Source organism: Macrotis lagotis, chromosome 1 (assembly GCF_037893015.1).
Source record: "Macrotis lagotis isolate mMagLag1 chromosome 1, bilby.v1.9.chrom.fasta, whole genome shotgun sequence".
Lineage (NCBI taxonomy): Eukaryota > Metazoa > Chordata > Mammalia > Peramelemorphia > Peramelidae > Macrotis > Macrotis lagotis.
In genome coordinates, this window is record NC_133658.1 from 155,339,806 (window position 1) to 155,363,414 (window position 23,609).

General features: G+C 36.3%; 1 protein-coding gene across 4 annotated transcripts in view; it reads left to right on the plus strand.

The window, feature by feature from the left end:
- INTS9 (integrator complex subunit 9) overlaps positions 1–23,609 on the plus strand; it is a 123,439-nt gene that overhangs the window by 77,338 nt on the left and 22,492 nt on the right. For all 4 annotated transcript variants that reach the window (XR_012473267.1, XM_074209191.1, XM_074209189.1 and 1 more), the window contains 3 exons: positions 1,835–1,895; positions 12,993–13,164; positions 18,902–19,026. Coding sequence is in view for 3 of the 4 variants with exons in the window: in XM_074209191.1 (XP_074065292.1) it covers positions 1,835–1,895; positions 12,993–13,164; positions 18,902–19,026 (358 nt within the window). In the remaining variant the exon portion in view is untranslated. The remainder of the gene's footprint in view (positions 1–1,834; positions 1,896–12,992; positions 13,165–18,901; positions 19,027–23,609) is intronic.

Here is a 23,609-nt window from a genome sequence, read left to right on the forward strand (position 1 = left end):
TTTATTTCATCATCTCCTGATGGAAAAAACCATCTTTTCCAGTGAGTTCAGCATATGAGACATGATATCTAGCTAAGAGTATGGAGCTGAGTTCATATCCTGCCTCAGATACTTTTACTAGCTCCAATTCTGGACAAATCACTTAAATCCTAGTGTGCTGCAGCTTCTTTTTCTGTAAAAGGAGGATAAAAGTATTATCTGTCTCCCAGAGAAGTTAAGATATGAGGTTAAAATTAAATCATATTTTATGTGCTATATTTAAATTTAAATTTAAAGTGCTATATAAATGGTACTTAGCAATAGTAGAGGGAACTCACCAAGTACCCAGTCACTGTCCTTTCACTTCTCTACCCCTTGAGAATAACTTTCCCATATTCCTGTAGACCACTACATGCTTTAGAGCATTGATACGGGCACTAAATTGTCATCTTCTTGAGACCAAGAACAATGCCTTATTTACCTTTTTAACTTCTCTCATCATCTAAAATAGTTCTTTGTATACTGGAGATCCTGAAAAAGTATTTGATGGATATGATATATAATGTGGAGAGCAGGTGAGAAGGAAATGGGGAATCATGCTAGTTGAGGAAGTCAGTGAGCAGAATTGGTTGTGACTGCATTGTGCTTCCTCACCACTTTGCTTACTTATGAACTTAATAGAACATCTTTCCTGAAACTCTGATAGTAATACTAATACTACTACTACTACTAATAATAATAATAATAATAATAATTCATATTTACATGGAACTTTTTAAGTTTACAAAGCATTTTCCTACCAGTGACTCTACCAAATAGGTTAGACATACCCATTTTTAAAGTAACAAAACTGAGGTTTTCAGCCCATATGTGATTTGCACAAAGTCACATAGGTAATGTGTCTCAGACAGAATCTGAACCTGGATCTTACAACTCCACCTCCATTGGATGTTTTTACAACTGCTTCTTAAATTCTTTCTCTTCATGGGCTACAAATATTATACTTATTTGCCTGTATGTATTAAAAATCCCTTCTCCAAAGATGATACTCATTAAAATTGTTGACTGTCCTGCTAATAGTGTTTTGATACATTTCTTAGAATCAGTATCCAGAGGAATACCAGGGACAAATCTAGTCAAATTTATCTTAAAATACAAAAAATGGGGCAGCTGGGTGGCACCGTGGATGGAGTACCAGGTCTGGAGTTAGGAGGACCTGAGTTCAAAGCCAACCTCAGATATTTAATCATTACCTAGCTGTGTGACCTTGGACAAGTCACAACCCCATTGCCTTGCAAAAAAAACCCCAAAAATTGTTTAAAGAAATTAAAATACAAAGAAAAATTCAAATTACCATAGTCCTTCAAAAAGTCTTTTAAAAATCTGATTTGAAAGAGTCAGTAATTTCAGTTTTGCTTTGGTGAAATTGTTCTTTCTGCAAAATAAAGGTCATATGTTGATAAAAAGTCACATATTGATAAAAAAGAAACAAAGACAGTTGGGTTTGCTCAGAGTCAGCACCTTTCATAGTGCCTTGGCTAGATAGTTGCTTTATTCAATTCAATAAGTATTTATTAATAGTATTAGCTAGTTCTATAACACATTGAGAAACTATTTTTAACCTTTAGGAACAAAATACCCTCTTTTTGAGGACCATTTTTGAAGTGTATTACTTTTTTAAAAGACATTGCAAAAAACTAGATTCTTTGTTCACAATAAGATTCACTGTCAAAGGAAAGTGTTTTAAATGGTAGAAAATCTCTTTGTCTGAAGTGTCACCACTAGGTGGCAGCCAACATCACAGACTGTCTTACCTAATAACAGACATCTAACTACTTTTTTCCTTCTTTAAAAGGCTTTGTCACAACAAACAGACCAAGGTGTATCTCCCAGAACCCCCCTTTCCTCATGCAGAGGTAAGATAACAAGGGTTTAATAAGAGGGTTGGAAGGAAATGTATGATAGATAGTTAGGTGTGGGTAGAGATGGCCATCAACCAGATGAAAATTATAGGACTGCATAAAGAGAACGGACTTCCCTGGATTATCTTGTTGTTTTCCATAGTTCATTCCATTCATGCACACCCTACTCATTTCTGCTTTCTAAAATCTATAGCTTCCATTGATGTTCGTCTCTGGTGTCATCTTCATGATGTTTTCTATATCAATTATTGATGCTCACTCCCTCCATAGATTGCCTTCTGTTTACTTGGTGAGAGGTGATTTTTAATCCCCTCAGACTATAAACTTCCTGAGGGCTAAGCTCATATCATTTTTCTCCTGTACATAGTCATAACTTTATAAATATTTTTTGAATTGAAGTGTTGTATTCTATAAAAAATGATTTTTGTACCAGTCTTAATGATTCAGTATCCTTTCCCATTAATCTATTCCATTTCAAACTGTTGAGAGTTAAAATTAAAACTATTTAGTTCTATTCATAGGACCCAGGAATTCTAATCTTACTTTTACTGTTAAGTTCTGAATATCCCTTCTCAAGTTGTTCACTTGATTCTTCTTTGCCATTTATTCTCACCCCTCTTCCCATTTCCCTTTTTTTTTACTTTATTCAAATTGCCCTACATATTTTTCCAAATACATTTGAAGCCAGGCCTTATTTATTTTTCCTTTTATATAGTTTTCTATTGTAGTTTATAAATAGAAAAATGAAATAGCTACTATTAAAGTTTTAACTGGAAAGTAAAAAGTATTAGCATTTTTTATTTAAAAAAATCACTAAACAGAATATAGATTATCCCTTTTAATAAAAATGTTTTGTTTTAATAGCATCATTCATTCACAATAAATAAATAATTATTTAGGGCCTACTGTAGCAGAGTATTATACCATGTATCAGGGAAGATACAAAGTTAAGATAATATACAGATCCTGCTCCCATGAAACTTGTAGTGTAGTACAAAAAATACTAGTAGGATTAGAAACAAAACATGTATTTCTTTAATACACAGTTTTACATAAATGCATTAAGAATTTACAAATTAATGTGCTGAGACTCAGAAGGGTCTCATTATGCCTTAAAAGTAGAAAGCTTGATGCTGTTAACATTCAGAACTAAATCTTACTCTATTGTTATTACTCTTCATATAATATATATTAGTCTGACTAAAATCAGTGGATTATCAACAACACTAGGTGAAATAGTACCTTTAGTGACTATGACAGGCTGTGGTAGAGTTTCATTTGTTGACTAGTTCTGTCAATCTACCACAGGGTCATATGGAGTTTTTGGCTTAGTAATGAGATTTGTATAGTTTGCTAGTGAGGCAATGGGATATTACATGTCGAGAATCCTTTCCCAATAGCCTGTTGCCAGATATCTCATCCATCTAGAAAAATGGGAACAAGCCTCTATTCAACCGAAAAAGTGAACCACTGTCTCACTAGACCAGTGTCAAACACTAGATTTTTTCCAAAAAATCCAGTGCAAAAACAAAGGTTATTTTGTGCAACATGGAGTTTTAGGCCCTTTATGATATTTTCACCCAGCTCATTTCAGATTTAATTACCTTATTTCATATTGTCAGTTGTCAAGAGTTGCTCATTTTTTCACAGTGAAGATTGAGTTCACATTTAGTGGAAGTTATGCATCACTATAATTAATCATTAAAGTTAATGAATACCAAAATGAGGTTCTACAACCACTGAATGTTACGCAGAGGACAGCCAAGATCCTAAAAATTTCAGGAATAGTCTTCAGCCAAATCAACTAAAGCTTTTTAAAAAGTTGCAAATAGGATAACTATATTTATACCAGGAAGACTAAAAGCTTGCCTTTATGGCTAAGCTGAAGATCATCCTGTACTGTTGCATAATTTCTCTTAGGAAACTATTATTATTATTATTATTACCAGATGAGAAGTGATAAGGGCCTGAACTAGGGTAGTGACCATATGAATGGAGAAAAGGGATAAATGTTAAGAAATATTGTGAGTATTTACTGAAATAAGACTTGGGAAATGATTGATGGTGAATGAGGAAGAAGGAAAAATGAGACATGACTGAAGTTGTAAGCTTCTTTTTACCAGAGGATTTGGTACCTCAACAGAAAGTTAATTGGTTTGAGTAATACTTTCACCAAAAACAGGGAAGTTTAATGGAAGCATAGATGGAGGAATAACTTAACAAATCTTGTTTTACACATGTTGACTTTGAATTGTTGGTAGAATATCCAAATGTAGTTGTCTGGCAGGCAGAGAGCAATGCAAGAGTAAATTTCAGGAGATTAGAATTAGACATATAAATTTTGAAGTTGTTTATTAGAGGCAGTTTATTGACCCAACTAAATCTGATAAGATCATTAAGACACTGGATATAAGCTCAGAAGAAAAGTATTCCAGGATAAAACTTTTACAGATATTCACATTTTTGTTGGGACACATAGTTGAATATTCTGCAAAGGAGACTGAGGAATGATCAGAGAGACTATACAATAAATAGGACATATCAACTATCAAAAACTGCAGAAAGTTCGTGAAGGTGAAAAACGAGAAGATGTCACTGAATTCAGCAATGAAGAGATCAGTAGCCATCTTGGAGAGAACAGTTATGGTTCATTGGATAGGATGATCAAGGGCCAGATTTCATGGATTTGAAAAGTGAATAGGTGAAAAAATGAGACAATGAATATGAACAAATACATTCTAAGTGTGCAAGGGAAAATATATGCAGGATAATGACTTGAGTGAATAATCAGATCAGTAGTTAAAGATGGTGAAGACCTGGATATATCTGTAGTTATAGGAAAAGAGTCAGGGAATAAGGAGATCTTGAGAATAAACAAAAGGGAATAAGGAGATCTTGAGGATAAACAAAAGGGGAAATGATGAAGAGACGGGAGAGAGTAGAATCAAGAGGAGAAACAGATACGTTGTCTTTGGCAAAGAAAGGGCAAATATCTTTGTCTCAGACTAGAGCAAAGGATGATTCTGGGGTTGGGGTTAAAAAAAGTTAGATGAGATATAGAATAAAAAGAAAAGAGGAAGTTCACAATGATGATTTTAATTTTCTCAGTGGTAACTAGAAGATAGAATCCTTTTGTAGAAGGTTTAAGGAGAAGGGAGAAATTTTGGAACAAGTGCTGAGGAGAGAACACTAATGAATCATTTAGGAAAGAAGAAATTCAGTCCACAAGCTTATTATGTGCCAAGTCTTGTATCAAGGTCTTGCAATACAGAAATCAAAATTAGTCCTTTTGCTCATGAACCTTACAATCATTTTGGAGAGAACCCATATAAATCAGAAAACTCCAAGATAAAAATGGAAGATAACTTTAGAGGGAATAGCAGCTGGGGACCAAGAAAGATTTTCTGGGCAAGGTGGCACTAGAGTTAAGTCATAAAGAAATCTAGGAAAGCCAGGAAGTTGGAAATTGGAAAGGACATGGGGAACAACCACCTCAAAAGAACAGAGGTGAGAGATAGAGTGTTGAGTTTGAGAAACAGCAAATAATTTACTATAGCTGTATCATAGAATACATGAAAGGGAAAATAAAGTATAAGAAAATTAGAACAGTAGAATTGCAGAGAGCTTAAAAAACCAAGTAAAGGACTTGCTATTTGATATTGAGATAATATGGAGTCACTGGAGTTTATTGATAAGAATGGGGAATACTTTAGATAAATCACTGGCAACTAAAAGGAAATAGGTTTGAGTGGAGTGAAATTTAAGACAGGGAGGCCAATTCAGTGTTAGAGATAATAAGGGCTTATACTTGGGACCTATTGGCCTTGTGAAGGGTTAGAAGGAAATCAGAGAAATAAATCACAAGATTTGGCAACTGATTATATATAGGGGGGGGGTAAGCTATAGAGAGAAGTCAAGGATGATGCCATAATTGTAGACCTGGGTGACTAGAAGAATAGCAATGATCCCTTTCATAATTCTTAGAAACTTCAGGAAAGGTGGAAGAAATGAGTTGGTTCTCTTTTGGACCATTTGATTTTGAATGCCAACTTCCAGATCATATGACCAACAAGATGGAGGACTAGGTATTTTCGATAATAACTCATATCCCTTCAAACTAAGAATTAAGTGCTAGAGATAAAGCAATTTCAGCTATCGCCACAGTCTTAAAACATTAAGAATACAAGCAATAAACAATTTCAGTTATCTATAGTCTTGAGACCTCAAAAACCCAAACCAGGTAAAAACCCAATGAACTTATTTAGCATCTCTTCTCCTCTACCCACCAGACTCCTTGCGACAGAGCTGTCCAAACTATCCAAAATTACTTATACTAGAAATCAACTTTATACTCTGATCCCACTTTCTACCCTCTCCCTGTGCAGCAGAGATCCAAAAAACAAAAATTTGCTGTAACTGCCATAGCAAAATAGAAGCCATATAAGCCACAGAACCCAGCCAGATAATGGAGGAACAGAAGGGAGAAAGGAAAGGACAAACATGGATGGCATTCCACTAAGCTGGAGAGAAAGAAATCAATAGACAGCTGTCTGATGGTAGTCAGAAGTCAGTTGGAGCAAAGGTCAAGGATGTTGAACAGTGAATTGGCCAGCTTGAGAGAAGGCTGGGTGCTTTGAGATTCAGTCCCCAAGGAAACCACCATCAACTGGGAAAGAGAAAGGAAACAATAGGGAAAAATCAAGGCAAAAAAAAAAAAAACAACTGAAAACAAAGATCTCAGAAGGAAGAAAACTCAAAGACCCTGAGTATAAACAGATAAAACAGAAGGGAATGTGACTTCTAGGTCAGGTAAGAAAATTCAAGCTTTTTAATAAGATACACTTTGTAAGAAAAGGAAAATAAATCAATACTTAATAAGGCAGATGACTCCATAAATTCCCAAGAGAACACAGAACTATAGGAGAATGTTTCTAAAGGGTTCAAAAGAGAAATAAGTCTTGTGAAAATCCAATTTATGGCCTACAAAATAGAAAAAGGTGGCAAAATAGAAAAACAATGGAAAGTCTCACCAAAGAAACAAAAGAGCATAACTACTAGTGATTATAAATATGTAAATTGAAGGACAATCTGAAAGAATAGCAAAAGGAAGTATGGTCTCAAGTAAAAAAACACACTGATCTCTAAGACAAGATGCATAGAATAACTTGAAAAATTAAACTACTTTCAGAAAAACACAAGTCAAAAGAACCTGAACAACATAATCCAAGAAAACTGGAAAAATGCGTAGAACTTCTGAATATAGAAGGCAAAATACATAGAACCCCCTAGGAAAAACTCTTATGCTGCAAATGCCAAGACACATAGTGGTTAAATTTAACAATTCCACCTGAAAAACAAATTCTTTAAATAATAAAAACAAAGACTTTCAGATATAAAGGAAAGGAAATTCAAATAAGAGAAACTACAGGAAGGAATGGAATAATGTGTTCCAAAGAACAATGGAGATCAGGTTGTACCCTAGACTGCCTACCCTGAAAATCTGAGCCAAACTATAACTGAAAAAAAGATGGATGTTCAATTAAAAAGAAGCACTCAAGGCATGCTTAAAAAGAAAACTAGATGTCTGAAGAAATTATGTGCTTTTCAGATACTACAGACAACAGAAATAAGGGTAAACAAATAACAGTAACTAAAATCAACAATAAAATAATAAAGAAACCATTATGAGATTTCTTTCCAAATATACACAAAGAGACAAGAATAAAAACAGATGTCTGTCAAACAAAAGTGATGGTAGAGAAACGGGCCTGGATCTTCATAAATACCACCTACAGGTGAATCACTTTATTTTTATGGGATTAAATTTTAAAATGAGATAGTGTTTAAAAGGGTAGAAAAAAAATAAAGAGGAATGTGTGAAGTACCTTAAGTCAAAGGCTAATAACAAAGGGGAAAAATAGCTCAGGAAGAAAAGAGCCTATGGAAGAGTGAATGAGCAAATCAAAGGGAGGAATTAAAAAAAGACAGGAAAGAGGAAATATTATTTCAGTGATAGAAAGGAGTACTACTCATGAAGATCTGTGGGAGGAGAGAGAGATATTTGATGAAGGGAAACAGATCTTACAGGTATGCAGGAATTTAGAGCTTAAGGCCAGTCATCCTCCTCGGGAGGACAATAAGAGCTCCTGAGGACAAATGACACCCAGAATAATGGGAAGGCATGGACCCAGGAGATTTCAAGGCAGCTAGAGAAATAAAGGCCAAGGGTAGGGCAAAAGTCAATAATGAACTACACAGTCAAGGACATAGGAAAAATCCTACCATGAGACAATACCCTCTCTGCTAAATAAATAAAAGGATCATGAATCAAAGAACAAGAATCTAGAATAAACAATTTAAAAAGATAGTGAAGAGAATGAGGAAAAATCCTTTTTAGAAAAAAAGGTGAAATTTTTAAAACTAATGAGTAAAATATGATGAAGGGAACAAGAAAAGGAATATTACTTGACTGAGAAGGAAAAAAGGTAAGTAACTAGATAAAAACTAGAAATAAAAAAAGCTGTGACACTAAGAAAATAGTAGATTGAGCCGAGGTTGTATTTTGAGAATGAGAACCAGTTGGTTTAGGATTGCTTTAAAATAAATTAAACTAAAATAACTGAAGAATCATAGTACTAGCGGGTGATGCAGGACTGGAACTGGAGAGAAACTTGCTCAAGAGAGGACTGGATAAATAGATATAGGAATTATCTGCACAGAGATAATAATTGAACCTTTGGGAGTTGATGAAATTTCCATGTGCAAAAATAAAGAAATAGAAGAGAAGCTCCAGAAAACAGCTTTAGGGTTCAATCATAACTGATGAGCACATCATGGGTAAAGATCCAAGAAAAGACCCTAAGGATCAGATAGGCAGAAGAATTAAAAGAAAGCAGAATCACTCGAAAACTAGAGGAGAGACAATATTCAGGAGATGATCAACTGTTTCTAGTGCTATAGAAAGTTAAAGAAGTAGGTAATTGATAACATTGCAGAGAGTTTTAATTGAATGAATTGCGAGGATTTAGAAGAGAGCAGGTGGTCAAAACATAAGAACAGCCAGTTTTCAGTTGAAAAATACTCCAAATCATTATTGATTAGAGAAGTGCAAATTAAAACTGTTCTAAGGTACTACTTGACACCTATCAGATAGACTAATGTGACAGAAAAGGAAAGTAATAAATGTTGAAGGGGATGTGGGAAAATTGGGACACTGTTACATTATTGGTGAAGTTGTGAACTGATTCAGCTACCTGGAGAGCAATTTGGGACTATACCCAAAAGTTTGAAAAGTTTGCATGCCCTTCATTCCAGAAATACTGTGGCTATATCTGTAACGCACAGTGATCATAAAAAAGATAAAGACCCACATATACAAAAATATTCATAGCAGCTCTTTTTGTAGTGGCAAAAAAAAATTGGAAATTGAGGGGATGTCCATCAATTGGAGGATGACTGGACAAGTTGGAGAATATTGATTGTAATGGAATACTAATATGCTATAAGAAATGATGAGAACGTTGATTTCAGAAAAACCTGGATAGATTACATGAACTGATGCAAAGGGAAAAAAGCATACTCAGAAGAGCATTGAGAACAGTAACAGCAATAATATACAATAACTCAACTGTGGAAAATTTAGCTATTTTCAGAAATAGAATTATCTAAGACAATCCCAAAAGACTCATGAGGAGAGAACTGATCTCTTTTTTTGTAAGTGCTTTTTTTTTCCTTTCGGTCCATCTTCTTTTACGACGTGACTAATATGGTAAAGTTTTGTGTGATTAAACATGTAACATATCAAATTGCTTAATATCTCAGGAAAGGGGGGTGTGAGGGAGGGAGAAAATTTGAAACTCAAAAAAAATTTTTTTAATGAATGCTAAAATTGTCTTTACATGTAATTGAGAAAATTTTTTTTAATTTTAATTTTTTTTTTATTTTTAGATTTTTCAAGGCAATGGGGGTTAAGTGGCTTGCCCAAGGCCACACAGCTAGGTATTTATTAAGTGTCTGAGGTCAGATTTGAACCCAGGTACTCCTGACTCCAAGGCCAGTGCTCTATTCACTGCACCCCCTAGCCACCCCAAGAAAATTCTTTTTAATTTAAAAAAGAGCAGGAGTAATGTGAAAGCTCTAAGTGTAGGTGACTTTTTTTTTCAAAGATTTTAGTTGAGGAGAGAGAAATATAAGGAAAACTGTGATCATGAGAAGTTTAAGTAGAATCACACAGTAAAGAGTATTGGATTTAGACCCAGGAAAACCTAATTTTAAATCTTGCCTTAGACAATTAAATCACTCAACCCATGCCTGCCTCTGTTTCCTCTTGGGGATAATAATAGCACCTATCTCAATGGAATTGAGATAATCTATGTAAAACATAAAGTACTACTATTATGCTAGCTATTCAAATTTAGAGGGGACTTTGTTAGGATCATGGAAACTTGGGTATTTGTAGGCTTTGAGGAAGGAGAGATGAAAGGTTAGAGAGAGAATGGGGTTGATGGTTGAGTGTTCTGTTTGAGATGAGCTTAGGAGTACATATAAAGAAGTTATTCTTGGCAAGCAAATGGATTAACTCACTATGAGAGTTTATAATGATGGCAGAGATTGTGGGGGAAGAGGACAGGATATGAAATGAGTAAGAGAGAAAAGGGAGCTCTCAGCAGATGGGTGAAATTGTGAGGCAACAAGATCCTTCATCAGAAAGAGTGGGGGGGGGGGGCAGTTAGGTGGCGCAGTGGATGGAGCACCAACCCTGAAGCCAGGAGGACCTGAGTGTAAATGAGTCCTCAGACACTTAATAATTACCTAGCTGTGTGACTTTGAGCAAGTTACTTAACCCCACTGTCTTGCAAAACACACACACACACACACACACACACACACACACACACACACACACACGGACAAAAAAGTGGAAAGAATAAGTGGCATAGAAGGCTTAAGCAAACAAGGTTTGAAACAGCATTTCTAATGATGGACAACAATTAGGGATTCATAGTAATCAATTAGTAATTGGATTGACTTGCTAGAGTGGGAACCTGTTTGAGATTAGTTAGTATAAATTTTTAGCAGACTTAGCAGAGTTTTGATTTCTTCCAGTTGAATTAAGCAGCATGTGATTAAGAGGAAGTAAGTAGGTGGTGGGAATAATCCAGGGTTAGGTTTAGCAAAGCATAATCCATTATTGAACAGAAGAAGAAAGAATTCAAGAATAGAACAGAATGTACAGTGGAAATGGTTCACCAAGGGCTAAAGATTGAGAAAAGAGGAGAATGTAGTCAGAGTAGGTGTGGTGACCTCCGATGGTGCTGAAGGATAGAAGGATTGGAGATCACAGTGAGAACGGAAATTAGAATCAGGGAGAGTTGAAAGGTAAAAGTTTATAAGTGGATAAAAGAAATTCAGAGTTTTTTAATTTGCAGGTGAGAATCAAAAATATGACAACCCAGTATATAATTGAGGTGGATTGGAGGCTTAGGTAACAGGCATTGAATAGATTAAAGAAATGAGAAGTTATGGTATTATAAGGACATCAACATGGTGTTGGAGTTTTTTAGAACTAAGGAAGAAGTAAGATAAAAAGTAAGAAATACAGGGCACAGTATATAGGTGGCACAGTAGATAGAGCACTGGCCCTGGAGTCAGGAGTCAGGAGTGCCTGAGTTCAAATCCGGCCTCAGACACTTAATAATTACCTAACTTTGTGGCCTTGGGGATCACTTAACCCTGTTTGCCTTGCAAAAACCTAAAAAAAATAGAAATAATATAATTATGTAAGTAAGATAAAATAACTTAAAAAAGATAAGTAACTTAAAACCCGTAAGCCAAACATTGAACTCATTGTAAAAGAAGGGAGAATGTGCTAGGAGTCGGTAGATAACAGAATCTGGAACGACTGATAAAATGAACCTCTGGCAATGAAGGCAAGGGATTAGAAGTTTCAGACTCAATGATTTGTGCTGACACAGCCCTCAATTACCCAACCTTCCATGTTCTTGTGAATTGGAGCAAACCTAGCACTATGATGGCATTGTTGGATTAGGAAACCTATGGAGAAGAAGAGGCAGATGGTAGTTGTTCCAGTCTAGAAGCCATGTAGCAATAAGGAAACAGTTGGGACTAATTAATATAAATTTATAATGGGTCTAATTAGACTGTTAGTGATGTATTCATTGGCATTTAGCAACATAGGTATAGAAGTAGAAAAGATAGGTGTTTGAGGTAAATCCAGGCCTGAGCAGGGGCAGGATAATGCAACCAAGGAAAACTGGATAACCATAGGGTCAGGAGTTCAAAGGAGGAAAAAATAAGGGAAGAGCAGTGATGAGAACAGAGAAACTATAGATTTATGATGGAGACATCCAAAAATGGGGAGCTATGATCAGTATGGGTCCGCAATTCACTCCTGTCTGGCTCTTGAGATTTGGAATATCTTACAGTTTTGAGAACTATGTAATAGAAGGTGATAACTGTAAGGTTGACTGAACTCATGTTAGGGACCAGCTACTTAGCCATATGACAGAATGGTAGATGAAATACACCCAGAAGATGCCCCACAAGTAGAATATGCTCTACACCCAATTCAAAATTTCCAGATGTGTAATCTATTATGTCTGTCATCATTCTTGTTTGAGCCTTATAAGTATACTGCTGCCAAAACAGAATGAGGAGCATAACATTATGAAACATAAATTGCTAGAAAACACTTTGAATAGCATACAATCAGTAAATGATTTGGAGTAGAATTTTGGAGGTCTTTGGAGTAGAACTAGTTAGCATTTCATATGACATTAAGTGGGAAAATAAATAGGCACACTTAAATTAGTGACAAATGACAGGATATATGCAAGAAAACTTTCTTTTAAGTGAGTTGATATTAACATATGGGCCTAAGTGCTTTTAGCCCCGAAAACCATACTACTTAATTTTGCTGATACTTGGCCAGTTGGCTAATTTAAATAAAGTTGCTTTGTTTCATGAGGACATTTCCACCTGTACTCCCATTCTGTATCGGTAAGTAGCAAACCTTTGTACTTATTTTCATCATAGTCTGACATATCTTCATTTTCATGTTTTTTTTTCCAGCTCATTCAGACTAACAAGCTGAAGCACTATCCCAGCATCCATGGAGACTTCAGCAATGATTTTAAACAGCCATGTGTAGTTTTCACTGGTCATCCCTCCCTCCGATTTGGAGATGTTGTACATTTCATGGAACTTTGGGGAAAATCAAGTCTCAATACTGTTATATTCACAGGTAAGTAGGAAAATCACTCTTGTCTGTTCCATTATAATTCATAACTGCCAAGGGAAAGAGTCTCAAGACAGAATCGCTTAAATTATATAGTAGTAGAGAATGGGTTCCTGACAGATTATTTACTTCATGAAAAAAAAATAAGTTCCAAAGAGGCTCCAAGTTGCTCAAAGTCACATAGTTAGTTGGGAAGAAAAAAGGGAGGAATTTTCAGAGACACACACACACACAAAAAAATATATATATTGTATTCTCTTCCTAATTCTCGATCTCAGAGTACTTCCTACAGTGAGGCAGTGAATAACATGGACTAATTCCAGTAACCTATCTTGTTTCTCATAACGTCTGATAAGAATCATCTTTGAGCTGTAGCAAGCTGCTTTTATTCTGGAGACTTGAACCACTTGGGGGGGATCCTTGACAAGGCCAGATAGAGTATGACCAGTAGCAATTGGATACCTTGAACCATGTTCTGGCATTCTTTTTAAGCTTCAGGTATCTTAAAAGCTCAGTATTTGACCCTTCAGTCATTTTAAGACTTAGATCACCAAGGTGACCTGCATGACAGTTCTAGGGAATTGCCAGATATTTTTTTGCCTTGATAAAATAAAACTTGGGGAGTTAAGAACCAGCCATGAGAAGAATATCTCTGCTTTGACTCTTGAGAACACTACCTCCCCAAATTGCAGTTTTACTTAGTACAGATAAAGGTCAGTTTGATCTTTTCAGGGTACCCCATAATTCTACAGGTTTGCCATGTGTGTGCCATACTATACTTACCACTAATACTTCATGGACTTACAGAACCATGTAGCTGCCAGAGACTTCAAAGTCCATCTTGTCTGATCTTTTCTTGACCAACCTTTATATGAAGACCTCAAGTCAAGGGAACCCCCATAAAGATCGCCATTACTTAGAAGCCTTCTCTTTATTCTTCTGCTGATTGCAATTTGATAATTCCCCATAATTCGATTTTTCTGCTCCTCATCTCACTTTACCAAAGTATTTCTGAAGAGAGCTATAGATCTGAAGTAATTTCATCTATTACAGATTTACAGTGGAAAATAACCAGTTGGGAAATTCTTGTAGTAAAATATATCTCATTCTCCTCAGTCAGTCTTCAAAATGTTTTCCTCTCCTCAGATCCCAGGCTGGCCTTCCCAATGCTAATCATAGATAATTTAGCCCCTAAAAACTTCTCAACATTATCATCTGTTTGCTTTCCTTTTAATCATAAAAGACCTCATTAAATCTTATTCCTCCATTTAAAGTTTTCATCCTATCTGAGCCCTTGGTCCCATTTTTTTCTCACTTGACTATCTTAATCTCTCAGTCATCTTCCTTTCAATCTCTCCATCTCTTGTCATTGCTTCACATCTGCCTAAAATAATTTTCTTTTCTCCTCATCCTTAACATCTTACTCCTAACCCATTTAGCTAACATTCCCATCTCTTCTTGCATTCATTGTTAAATTTCTCATAAAGTGATGTCTTTATATCCATGCCATCAGTTGTCTTTGGGCTTTGACCTCTACCCCCACCATTCTGCTGTTTCTGTTCTCTCAGAAGTCAACAGGGACCTAATCATCAAATATAATGGATTTTTACTTACTCATCATTGTTGATCTTTTTGCTTTCCTTGAACATTGTTGACCACTTTATCTTGTTGGATACCCTCTCTCTCTGCTCCTTAAGCTTTAGAGATCCTAACTTTCCCAGTTCTTAGATTTTGCTCATCCTCTTTTGCTGTCTTTTTCTTAAAGTGGATGTTCTCTAGGGTTCAGTCTTAGACTATACCCTTTCATGACAGTTTTATTCAGTCTCATGACCTTCTCCTAGGACCTCTGTCCAGATGAATATAAAATGTATCTTTCCAACCATGACTTTTTTATCTGAAGTCTGGACTAATATCTCCAACTCTCTTCTGGTTGTACTACTCTCATTTGAAATTTGCTGTGTCGAAAATTGTTATCTTTCTATTTTTTTAAATAAAAGATTTTATTTATTTTAAATTTAACAATTTTTTTCCCTAATCTTGCTTTCCCCCCACCCCCCCACAGAAGGCAATCTATTAGTCTTTACATTGTTTCCATAGTGTACACTGATCTAAGTTGAATGTGATGCAAGAGAAATCATATCCTTAAGGAAGAAAAATAAAGTATAAGAGAGCAAAATTACATAATAAGATAATGGTTTTGTTTTGTTTTAAATTAAAGGTAATAATCTTTGCTCTTTGTTCAGATTCCAGAATTCCACAATTCTTTCTCTGGATACAGATGGTGTTCTTCATTGCAGATAGCCCAAAATTGTGCCTGATTGTTGCACTGATGGAATGAGCAAATCCATTAAGGTTGATCATTTTCCTCATATTGCTGTTAGGGTGTACGATGTTCTTCTGGTTCTGCTCATCTCGCTCAGCATCAGTTCATGCAAATCATTCCAGGCTTTCCTGAATTCCCATCCCTCCTGGTTTCTAATAGAACAATAGTGTTGTATGACATACATATACCACAGTTTGTTAAGTCATTCCCCAATTGAAGGATATTCACTTAATTTCCGATTCTTTGCCACTACAAACAGGGTTGCTATGAACATTTTTGTACAAGTGATGTTTTTACCCTTTTTCATTATCTCTTCAGGATGTAGACCCAGTAGTAGTAGTATTGCTGGATCAAAGGGTATGCACATTTTTGTTGCCCTTTAGACATAATTCCAAATTGCTCTTCAGAAAGGTTGAATGGGTTCACAGCTCCACCAAAAATGCATTAATTTTCCAGATTTCTCACATCCCTTCCCACATTGATCAATGTCTACTGGTCATATTGGCTAGTCCGAGAGGTGTGAGGTAGTACCTCAGAGATGCTTTAATTTGCATTTTTCTAATAAGCACTGATTTAGAGCAATTTTTCATATGACTTTGGATTGCTTTGATTTCCTCATCTGTAAATTGCCTTTCCATATACTTTGACCATTTGTCAATTGGGGAATGGCTTGGGTTTTTTTTGAAAATTTGACTCAGTCTTCTGTATATTTTAGAAATGAGTCCTTTGTCAAAAATAGTAGTTGTAAAAATTGTTTCCCAATTTACTACATTTTTTTATATCTTAGTTACAGTGGTTTTGTCTATGCAAAACCTTTTTAATTTAATGTAATCAAAACCGTCTAGTTTGTTTTTAATGATGTTCTCCATCCCTTCCTTGGTCATAAACTGATTCCCTTTCCCATAGATCTGACAGGCAAACTAGTCCTTGATCTTCTACTTTGCTTATAATATTGTTTTTATGTCTAAATCCTGTATCCATTTTGATCTTCTTAGTATAGGGTGTGGTCTAATCTAAGTTTCTTCCATATTAACTTCCAATTTTTCCAGCAGTTTTTATCAAAGAGAGTGTTTTTATCCCGATAGCTGGACTCTTTGGGTTTATCAAACAGCAGATTACTATAATCGTTTCCTGCTATTGCACCTAGTCTATTCCACTAGTCCATTCCTGCATTCCTACTTTGTCATAATGTATTATCCTAGTGATAACTTGTTGTAATTATTTTGCTAAGATTTTATTTAAGATTTTTGTATCTATATTCATCAGGAAGATAACTCTGGTATATATATTTTTTCAGGTCTATAATTTACTTTCTCTGTTTTAACTACCTAGTTTATGTATCAGTATCATATTGGTATCATAGAAAGAGTTAGGCAGAGTTCCATCTTCACCTATTTTTCCAAAGAGTTTATATAGAATTGGAACCAATTGTTCCTTAAATGTTTGATAAGGCAGCTAGGTGGCTCAGTGGATAGAGCACCAGCCCTGGAGTCAGGAGTACCTGAGTTCAAATCTCACCTCAGACACTTAATAATTACCTAGCTGTGTGGCCTTGGGCAAGCCACTTAACCCCATTTGCCTTGCAAAAAAAAAAAAACTAAAAATAAAAAGAAATTACTTTATTGTCTTTGGTACCTTTAGGAGGGTATAGTTTCCTTCCTTATCTCTTTTAATGCTATTTTTGCAGCTGCTTTGTCTGATTTTGTTCCAACCTTTTACCTTTACTCTATATGTATCTCTCTGCTTCAAATGAGTTTCTTGTAAGCAGCATATTGTAGGATTGTGGTTTTTTAATCCACTGTGCTATTTGCTTATATATTAAAGGGAGTTCATCCCATTCACATTCACAGTTATAATTAATTACTCTTTATTGCCCTCCATGCTATCTTCCCTCTGCTTTTATTTTTCCCTTTTTCCCTTTATCCATATTCCCCAGTATTTTGTTTCTGAATACCACCACCTTCAATGTGTTTACCCTCCTATGTCCAACTCCCTTCCCCTTTACCCCTTCTTTTTCCTTCCCTTCCTTCTGTTAGTTCCCTTTTTCCTCCCCTCTCCCCTTTTCCCCTTTTAATACTTGAAAGGTTAGATAATCTCTTAACTTAACTGAGTGTGTGTGTATGTGTGTGTGTGTGTGTGTGTGTGTTAACTTTAAGCCAAATCTGATGAAAGATTCAGGCAGTTCTCACTTCCTCCCTTCTTCCCCTCTATTGCAATAGGTCCTTTGTACTTCTTAATATGAGATAGGGATAAAACTGAACCTGGAGTTTCATTGATAAAAATCCCAAATGAAGGAATTCCTTGACCAGTGTGGGTCAGCATCTTCTTAGAAAATTACCTAATACTGAAAATTTGTTTGCTCATGGTCCCATAGCAAGTGAGTTTGTCAACAATAGGACATAAACCCTGGTCTCCCTGACTTTGAAGCTGGTCTGCTGCTTTTGAAGAGGACCAGGCAGTTCCAATTGACATCCCTACTTCAGCATTTTGATAAGTGTTCAGCATGTGCTCTACTGAACCATTGAGTTTAATTGTTCTTTTTTATTAATGATTTCTATTTATTCAGTGTTTAAAATTTATAATGAGGTAAATGGCATGTGTTTTAACCTCATTTTTATAGATGAGGAAGCAACAACAATAGCTGTCATGTATACAGTACCTTAAAAGTTTTCATGGGGAAAAAACTACAGAAGTGATTTGAGACTTACAACTCGGACACAGGCAGAGAATACATGGGAATTGTAGATTCCCATGTAAGTAAAAGGCTTTAAGTACCAGTAATAATAGTCTTTCATGTTTATGTAAATATAGCCTGGTTCATATGCGTTTATCATTCCCATTTTGCTTATGAGGAAGCTGAGACTCAGACAAGTTAAATGACCTGTTCAAATTCATACAGCTATTAAGTGGAAGTTCTGAGGCTCAAGCCTAGGTTTCCTTAGGCCAAGTATAGTCTGTAACGCCCGCTCTAGATGGGAGGTCATTGGAGCAATACTGATCAAGAGAGCCTGCAGTAGATGTATAGTTAGAATGTTGTTTGTCTGCAGGGTGCTGGCAGTGCTCTTGTTGAATTTCTCCAGCTTTTTTTGAGCTTTGTTCAGGATTATTAGGGGTAGTAGATCCATAGGAGTGAAATCACACATCTTTCAGAATACTGAAGTATCTTTTTGGAGCTTTAGTAAAGTACCAATTTAACTATTAAGGAAAAACAGACAATATGGTTGAAGTAATTTTCAAATTGAGAAAAGAGGAGATGCGATCATTGGATCATAGATTTATAGCCAGAAGAAACCTTAGAACCCATGATCCAATCCTCCTTGGAAATTGAGGAAGCAGAGTTGGCTATTCAGTCCATATAGTCCTACAAAGTGATTTATTGCCTCCTGTTCTTTTAAAATCTTCTTTTTATTCTTTTCCCAGAACCTGACTTCTCATACCTAGATGCACTGGCTCCTTACCAACCTTTGGCTATGAAATGTATCTATTGTCCTATCGACACAAGGCTCAACTTCATTCAAGTGTCAAAGTTACTCAAGGAAGTACAGGTGATGATATGAAGCTGATGTCCTCTCTGCTATCAGAGGTTCTAATGTGTCTCTCTGTCTCTGTCTGCCTGTCTGCCTGTCTGTCTCTGTCTCTGTCTCTGTCTGTCTGTCTCTCTCTCTCTCCCTCTCCCTCCATCCCTCCATCCCTCCCTCCCTCCCTCCCTCCCTCTCTCTCTCTGTCCTCACTCTCCCTCCCTCCCTCTTTTTTCCTGGAAGTGCAGTAGGTCTGCTGGAATCTGGAAATCTGGATAGTCATAATTTTAGAATATCAGAGAGAATAGATTTAGTCAACTTAAATGCTAGGAAACATAGCCAAAAGATAGACAGATTATAGGACAGATTTGTAATTAAAACAGCACTGACTTAAAATGTAATTTCATGTTATTTTGAGGCTTCTTTCGTAATTCTTGGAAGGAGTCTTCAGTAACTTATGCCTTTCTTGTACAACTCTATACTTATTACCAGATTAATTACCAATCTAATTCCTACTTTGTCCTGTTCCCTCTTTCCCCTCTCCCTTGTTTTCCTTTGAATTGTTTCTGACACTGTTGAAATGCCTCTTTTTTTCTCTTGGAGTTGTTTGTCCTGTTGTTCATCCTTAATTAACTATAAGTTCAAATAAGCCACTTTTATTATTATTATCTTTAAAGTAGTATGAAATAATATAAATAATTTCTAAATGTAGATATTAGATGATTTAATTTAAAATTACCATTAAATTATAATTAAATTATTATCATATTAAGGGAGGGTTATTTGATAGGTGGTGGCACAGAAAGCTACAATTTGGATTGACATGGGACCATATATTTAGAGTGGGAAGGAGTCTCAGTCCAACCTCCTTTATTTTATAGTTAGGAAACTGAGGCTGAGATAAGTTAATAAGTTTATTAAGTGGAATTTGAACTCTGCTTCTTAACTCCAAGTGCCTGCTCTGTTTACTATGCTACCTTACTTCCTGACAACAAAACAGCATTACTGGAAAATCCACTGTAGAAAAAAATGATATTCTAGCACCAAGGAGAATTACAACAAAAGTAGGAAACATGGCCTCTACCTTAGAGAGCTTAATAACTCTTAGTAACAAAACCACAAGAAAGACAAATCTCAGTTATTTACCTTCCCTAGTGTTTCCTCCCAGATCAACTTTCTCATATCCTCCAAGTTGTCTCTCCTTAACATCTCAGCCTGTTTGTGTTTAAGAAATGTATTTTAAGGGGCAGCTAGGTGGTGCATTGAATAGAGTACCGGCCCTGGAGTCAGGAGTACCTGAGTTCAAATTCGGCCTCAGACACCTAATAATTACCTAGCTGTATGGCCTTGGGCAAGCCACTTAACCCCATTGCCTAGCCAAAAAGAAAAAAATGTAATTTAATTTTAATGCTAACCTTAACTATTGGAATGTTACTCAGTTATATTCCAAAAACATCCTCATTCAAACATATGCCTGAAACAGTTGTACAAAAATATACTGGCATGTATTTGCAGGAAGAAAGGTGCTGGAGTAGTTTGAGTATTTCTATGGTCATTGGTTCATATAAGAAAATTATTTTTAAGAAAAAACTCTCTTCCATTTCTTTTTTGGTGTTATTTTTTCAATTTTTATTAATTTACTTTTTTGTTTATACATTACTAAAATAGTCTTATTGCAAGAGTAAACATAATCCCAACAAAAATTAAAAAAAACTCATGAGAAATAAAGTGAAAGAAAGAAAAAAAAAGTGCTTCAGGCTGTATTCTGATACCATCAGCTCTGCCTCTGTGGTGGATCATAGTCTTTATCATAAGTCCAACAGTTCCGTAGTTCATGTTGCTGATTGTAATTCCCTCCATCCATTTATCTCTCTTTTCACTCTGTCCCTCATCAAAAGTGTGCTGTGGGACACCTGAGTGGCACAGCGGACAGAACACTGGCCCTGGGGCCAAGAAGTCCCAAAACAACATCCCATCCCAGAGACCCAGCACCCACCCATCCCCATGGTCCCAGACAGACCATCCAATCCCATCACTTTGCAAAAAGTGAAAAAGAAGATGTATTTATATCTGACTATCCTCTCCCGTGATCTACCCTCTTCTCTGTCCCCTACATTCCCCCCCCCATCCCCTTGTCCCCTTTATATCCTTTTTCTTCTAGATTTCTATGCCCTATTAAGTATATATGTTGGTTCCTTTCTGAGCCATTTCCAATGAGAATGAAGATTCCCTCATTCCCCCTCACCTCCCCCCCTTCCATACCATTTCAAAAGCTATTTCTTGACTCTTTTACATGAAATATCTTAGTCTATTCTACATCTCCTTTCCTTTCTCCCAATACATTTCCTTTTCGCCCATTGACTCCATTTTAAAAATATATTATACCTTCAAATTTGACTCTCTTCCGTGTCTCGATTATAAAAGCTCCTAACTGCTCTAATAAGTGAGAAGGTTTATATGAGTATTCTCTGTATTCATCTTTCCATGCAGGAATACACACAATTCAACTTCATTAAATCCCTCATAATTTACCCTTCTCATTCTCACTCTATGCTTCACCTGTACTTGAAGATCAAAGTTTCTGTTTAGCTCTGGTTGTTTCAAGAGGAACATTTTTAATTTCCATTTCGTTGAAAGTACATCTTTTCCCCTGGAAGAGGATGTGTGCTGGGTGGTTGATTCTTGGTTACATTCCAAGCTCTTTTGCCTTCAGGAATATTATATTCCAAGCCCTTTAATGTGGATGCTGCTAATCCTGTGTGATCCTGATGCAGCTCCATGATATTTGAATTGTTTCATTTTGGCAGCCTGTAGTATTTTCTCTTTCACTTGGGAATCTGGAACTTGGCTATAATATTCCTGGGAGTTATTTTTTTCTTTGGGTCTCTTTCAGTAGGAGATCAGTGAATTCTCTCAATTTCTATTTTGCCCTTTGCTTCTGGGATATCAGGACAATTTTCCTGTAGAAATTCTTTAAAAATGAAGTCAAGGCTCATTTCCTGATCATGACTTTCAGGTAGCCCAATAATTTTTATATTTTCTCTCCAGATCTGTTTTCCAGATCCATTGTTTTCACAATAAGATATTTCATGTTTTCTTTTAGTTTTCCATTCTTTTGATATTTTTTTATTGTGTCTTGATTCCTTGCAAAGTCATTGGCTTCCTTTAGCTCCATTCTACATGTGAAGGATTTGTTTTCTTCAGAGTGCTTTCTTACTCCTTTTCCATCTGCCCAATTCTGCTTTTTAAGGTACTTTTCTCCTCATTAGCTTTTTGAATTGTTTTTTCCATTTGACCTAAACTAGTTTTTAGTATGTTATTTTCTTCAGCATTTTTTTTGTATCTCCTTGACTAAGGTGTTAACTTGCTTTTCATATTTTTCCTGCATCTCCCTCATTTCTCTTCCCAATTTTTCCCTCTACCTCTCTTTTATTTGATTTTCAGGATCTTTTTTGAGCTCTGAAATAGCCTGAGACTAATCTCTATATTTCTTGGAGGATTTAAATGTAGAAGCTAGAACTTTCTCATTTTCTGATTGTGTATTTTGATCCTCCATAGGATCAAAGTAATTGTCTATGGTCAGGTTTCTTTTTTTTTTCTGTTTACTCATTTCCCCAGTCTATTTCTGGTTTGAGGGTACTTCCCAAGCTTTTGAGTATTATTGAGACACCCCCCACAAGAACCTTCAATATGTGAGGCTCTTACTGCTCTCCTGCCTGTACTCTGGTCTGTGGATGGCAATAGGGGACTCCCAGACTGCAACCAGGATCTGAATATGGACAAAGCACCAGAGTCCTGTCCCAGGGACAGAGGAGAGATCTCAACATTTTCTCCCCACCCCCTTAACTTCCATGGGCTGAGTGCTCTGTGCCCCTGCTTCCATTTCCTGGGATCTGGGCTGCACTGAGGGCCACAGCTATGCTGGTGGCCGCAGCTACACTGATAGCCACACTGGCTCCCACTCACTCTGGCAGAGGTTTTCCCACTGATCTTCCAAGTTGTTCTTGGTGTTCCCTAGATTGCCAGGTCAGGAAACTGCTTCTTTTGCCAGGAGTCAACACTCCCTGTGACTCTGGTGCCTAGGTACCCAGTGAACTATTCCAGGAAGACTAGAGCTCCTTCACTCTACTGCAATAATCCTGGTTGTGCTGCCGCCCCCTCCACCCCTGTGGAACAGAGTTTTCCCATGATTTTCCAGGCTACTTTGGGCTGAAGAATTGCCTCACTGGATCTTTCTATTGGTTCTGTCTCTCAAAAATTTAGTTAAAGCCATATATTTAAGGTTTGGGGAATATTTTTGAGGGAGCTCCTAGGAAAGGCTGTTCTCATGCTGCCATCTGGCTCCACCCCTTTCTCAATGTTATTTAAGCCACGCATTGTAAGTGTTGAGGCTTCTGTTTTATGAACAAATGTTTGAATCCGAAGGGAGTCCAATGTGTCATTTCTAAAGAGGAAGAACAAGGAAAAGAGCACCTGGATCTGTAATTGGAATCAGATAGGAGAGTGAAAGAGGGTTCTGGATACTATGTTAGTGACCATTCCAGAAATAAAAAGATGAGAATTCAAGGAAGAAGGAAGCAGGCAGGTCTAAAAGACAGAAATATTATGTT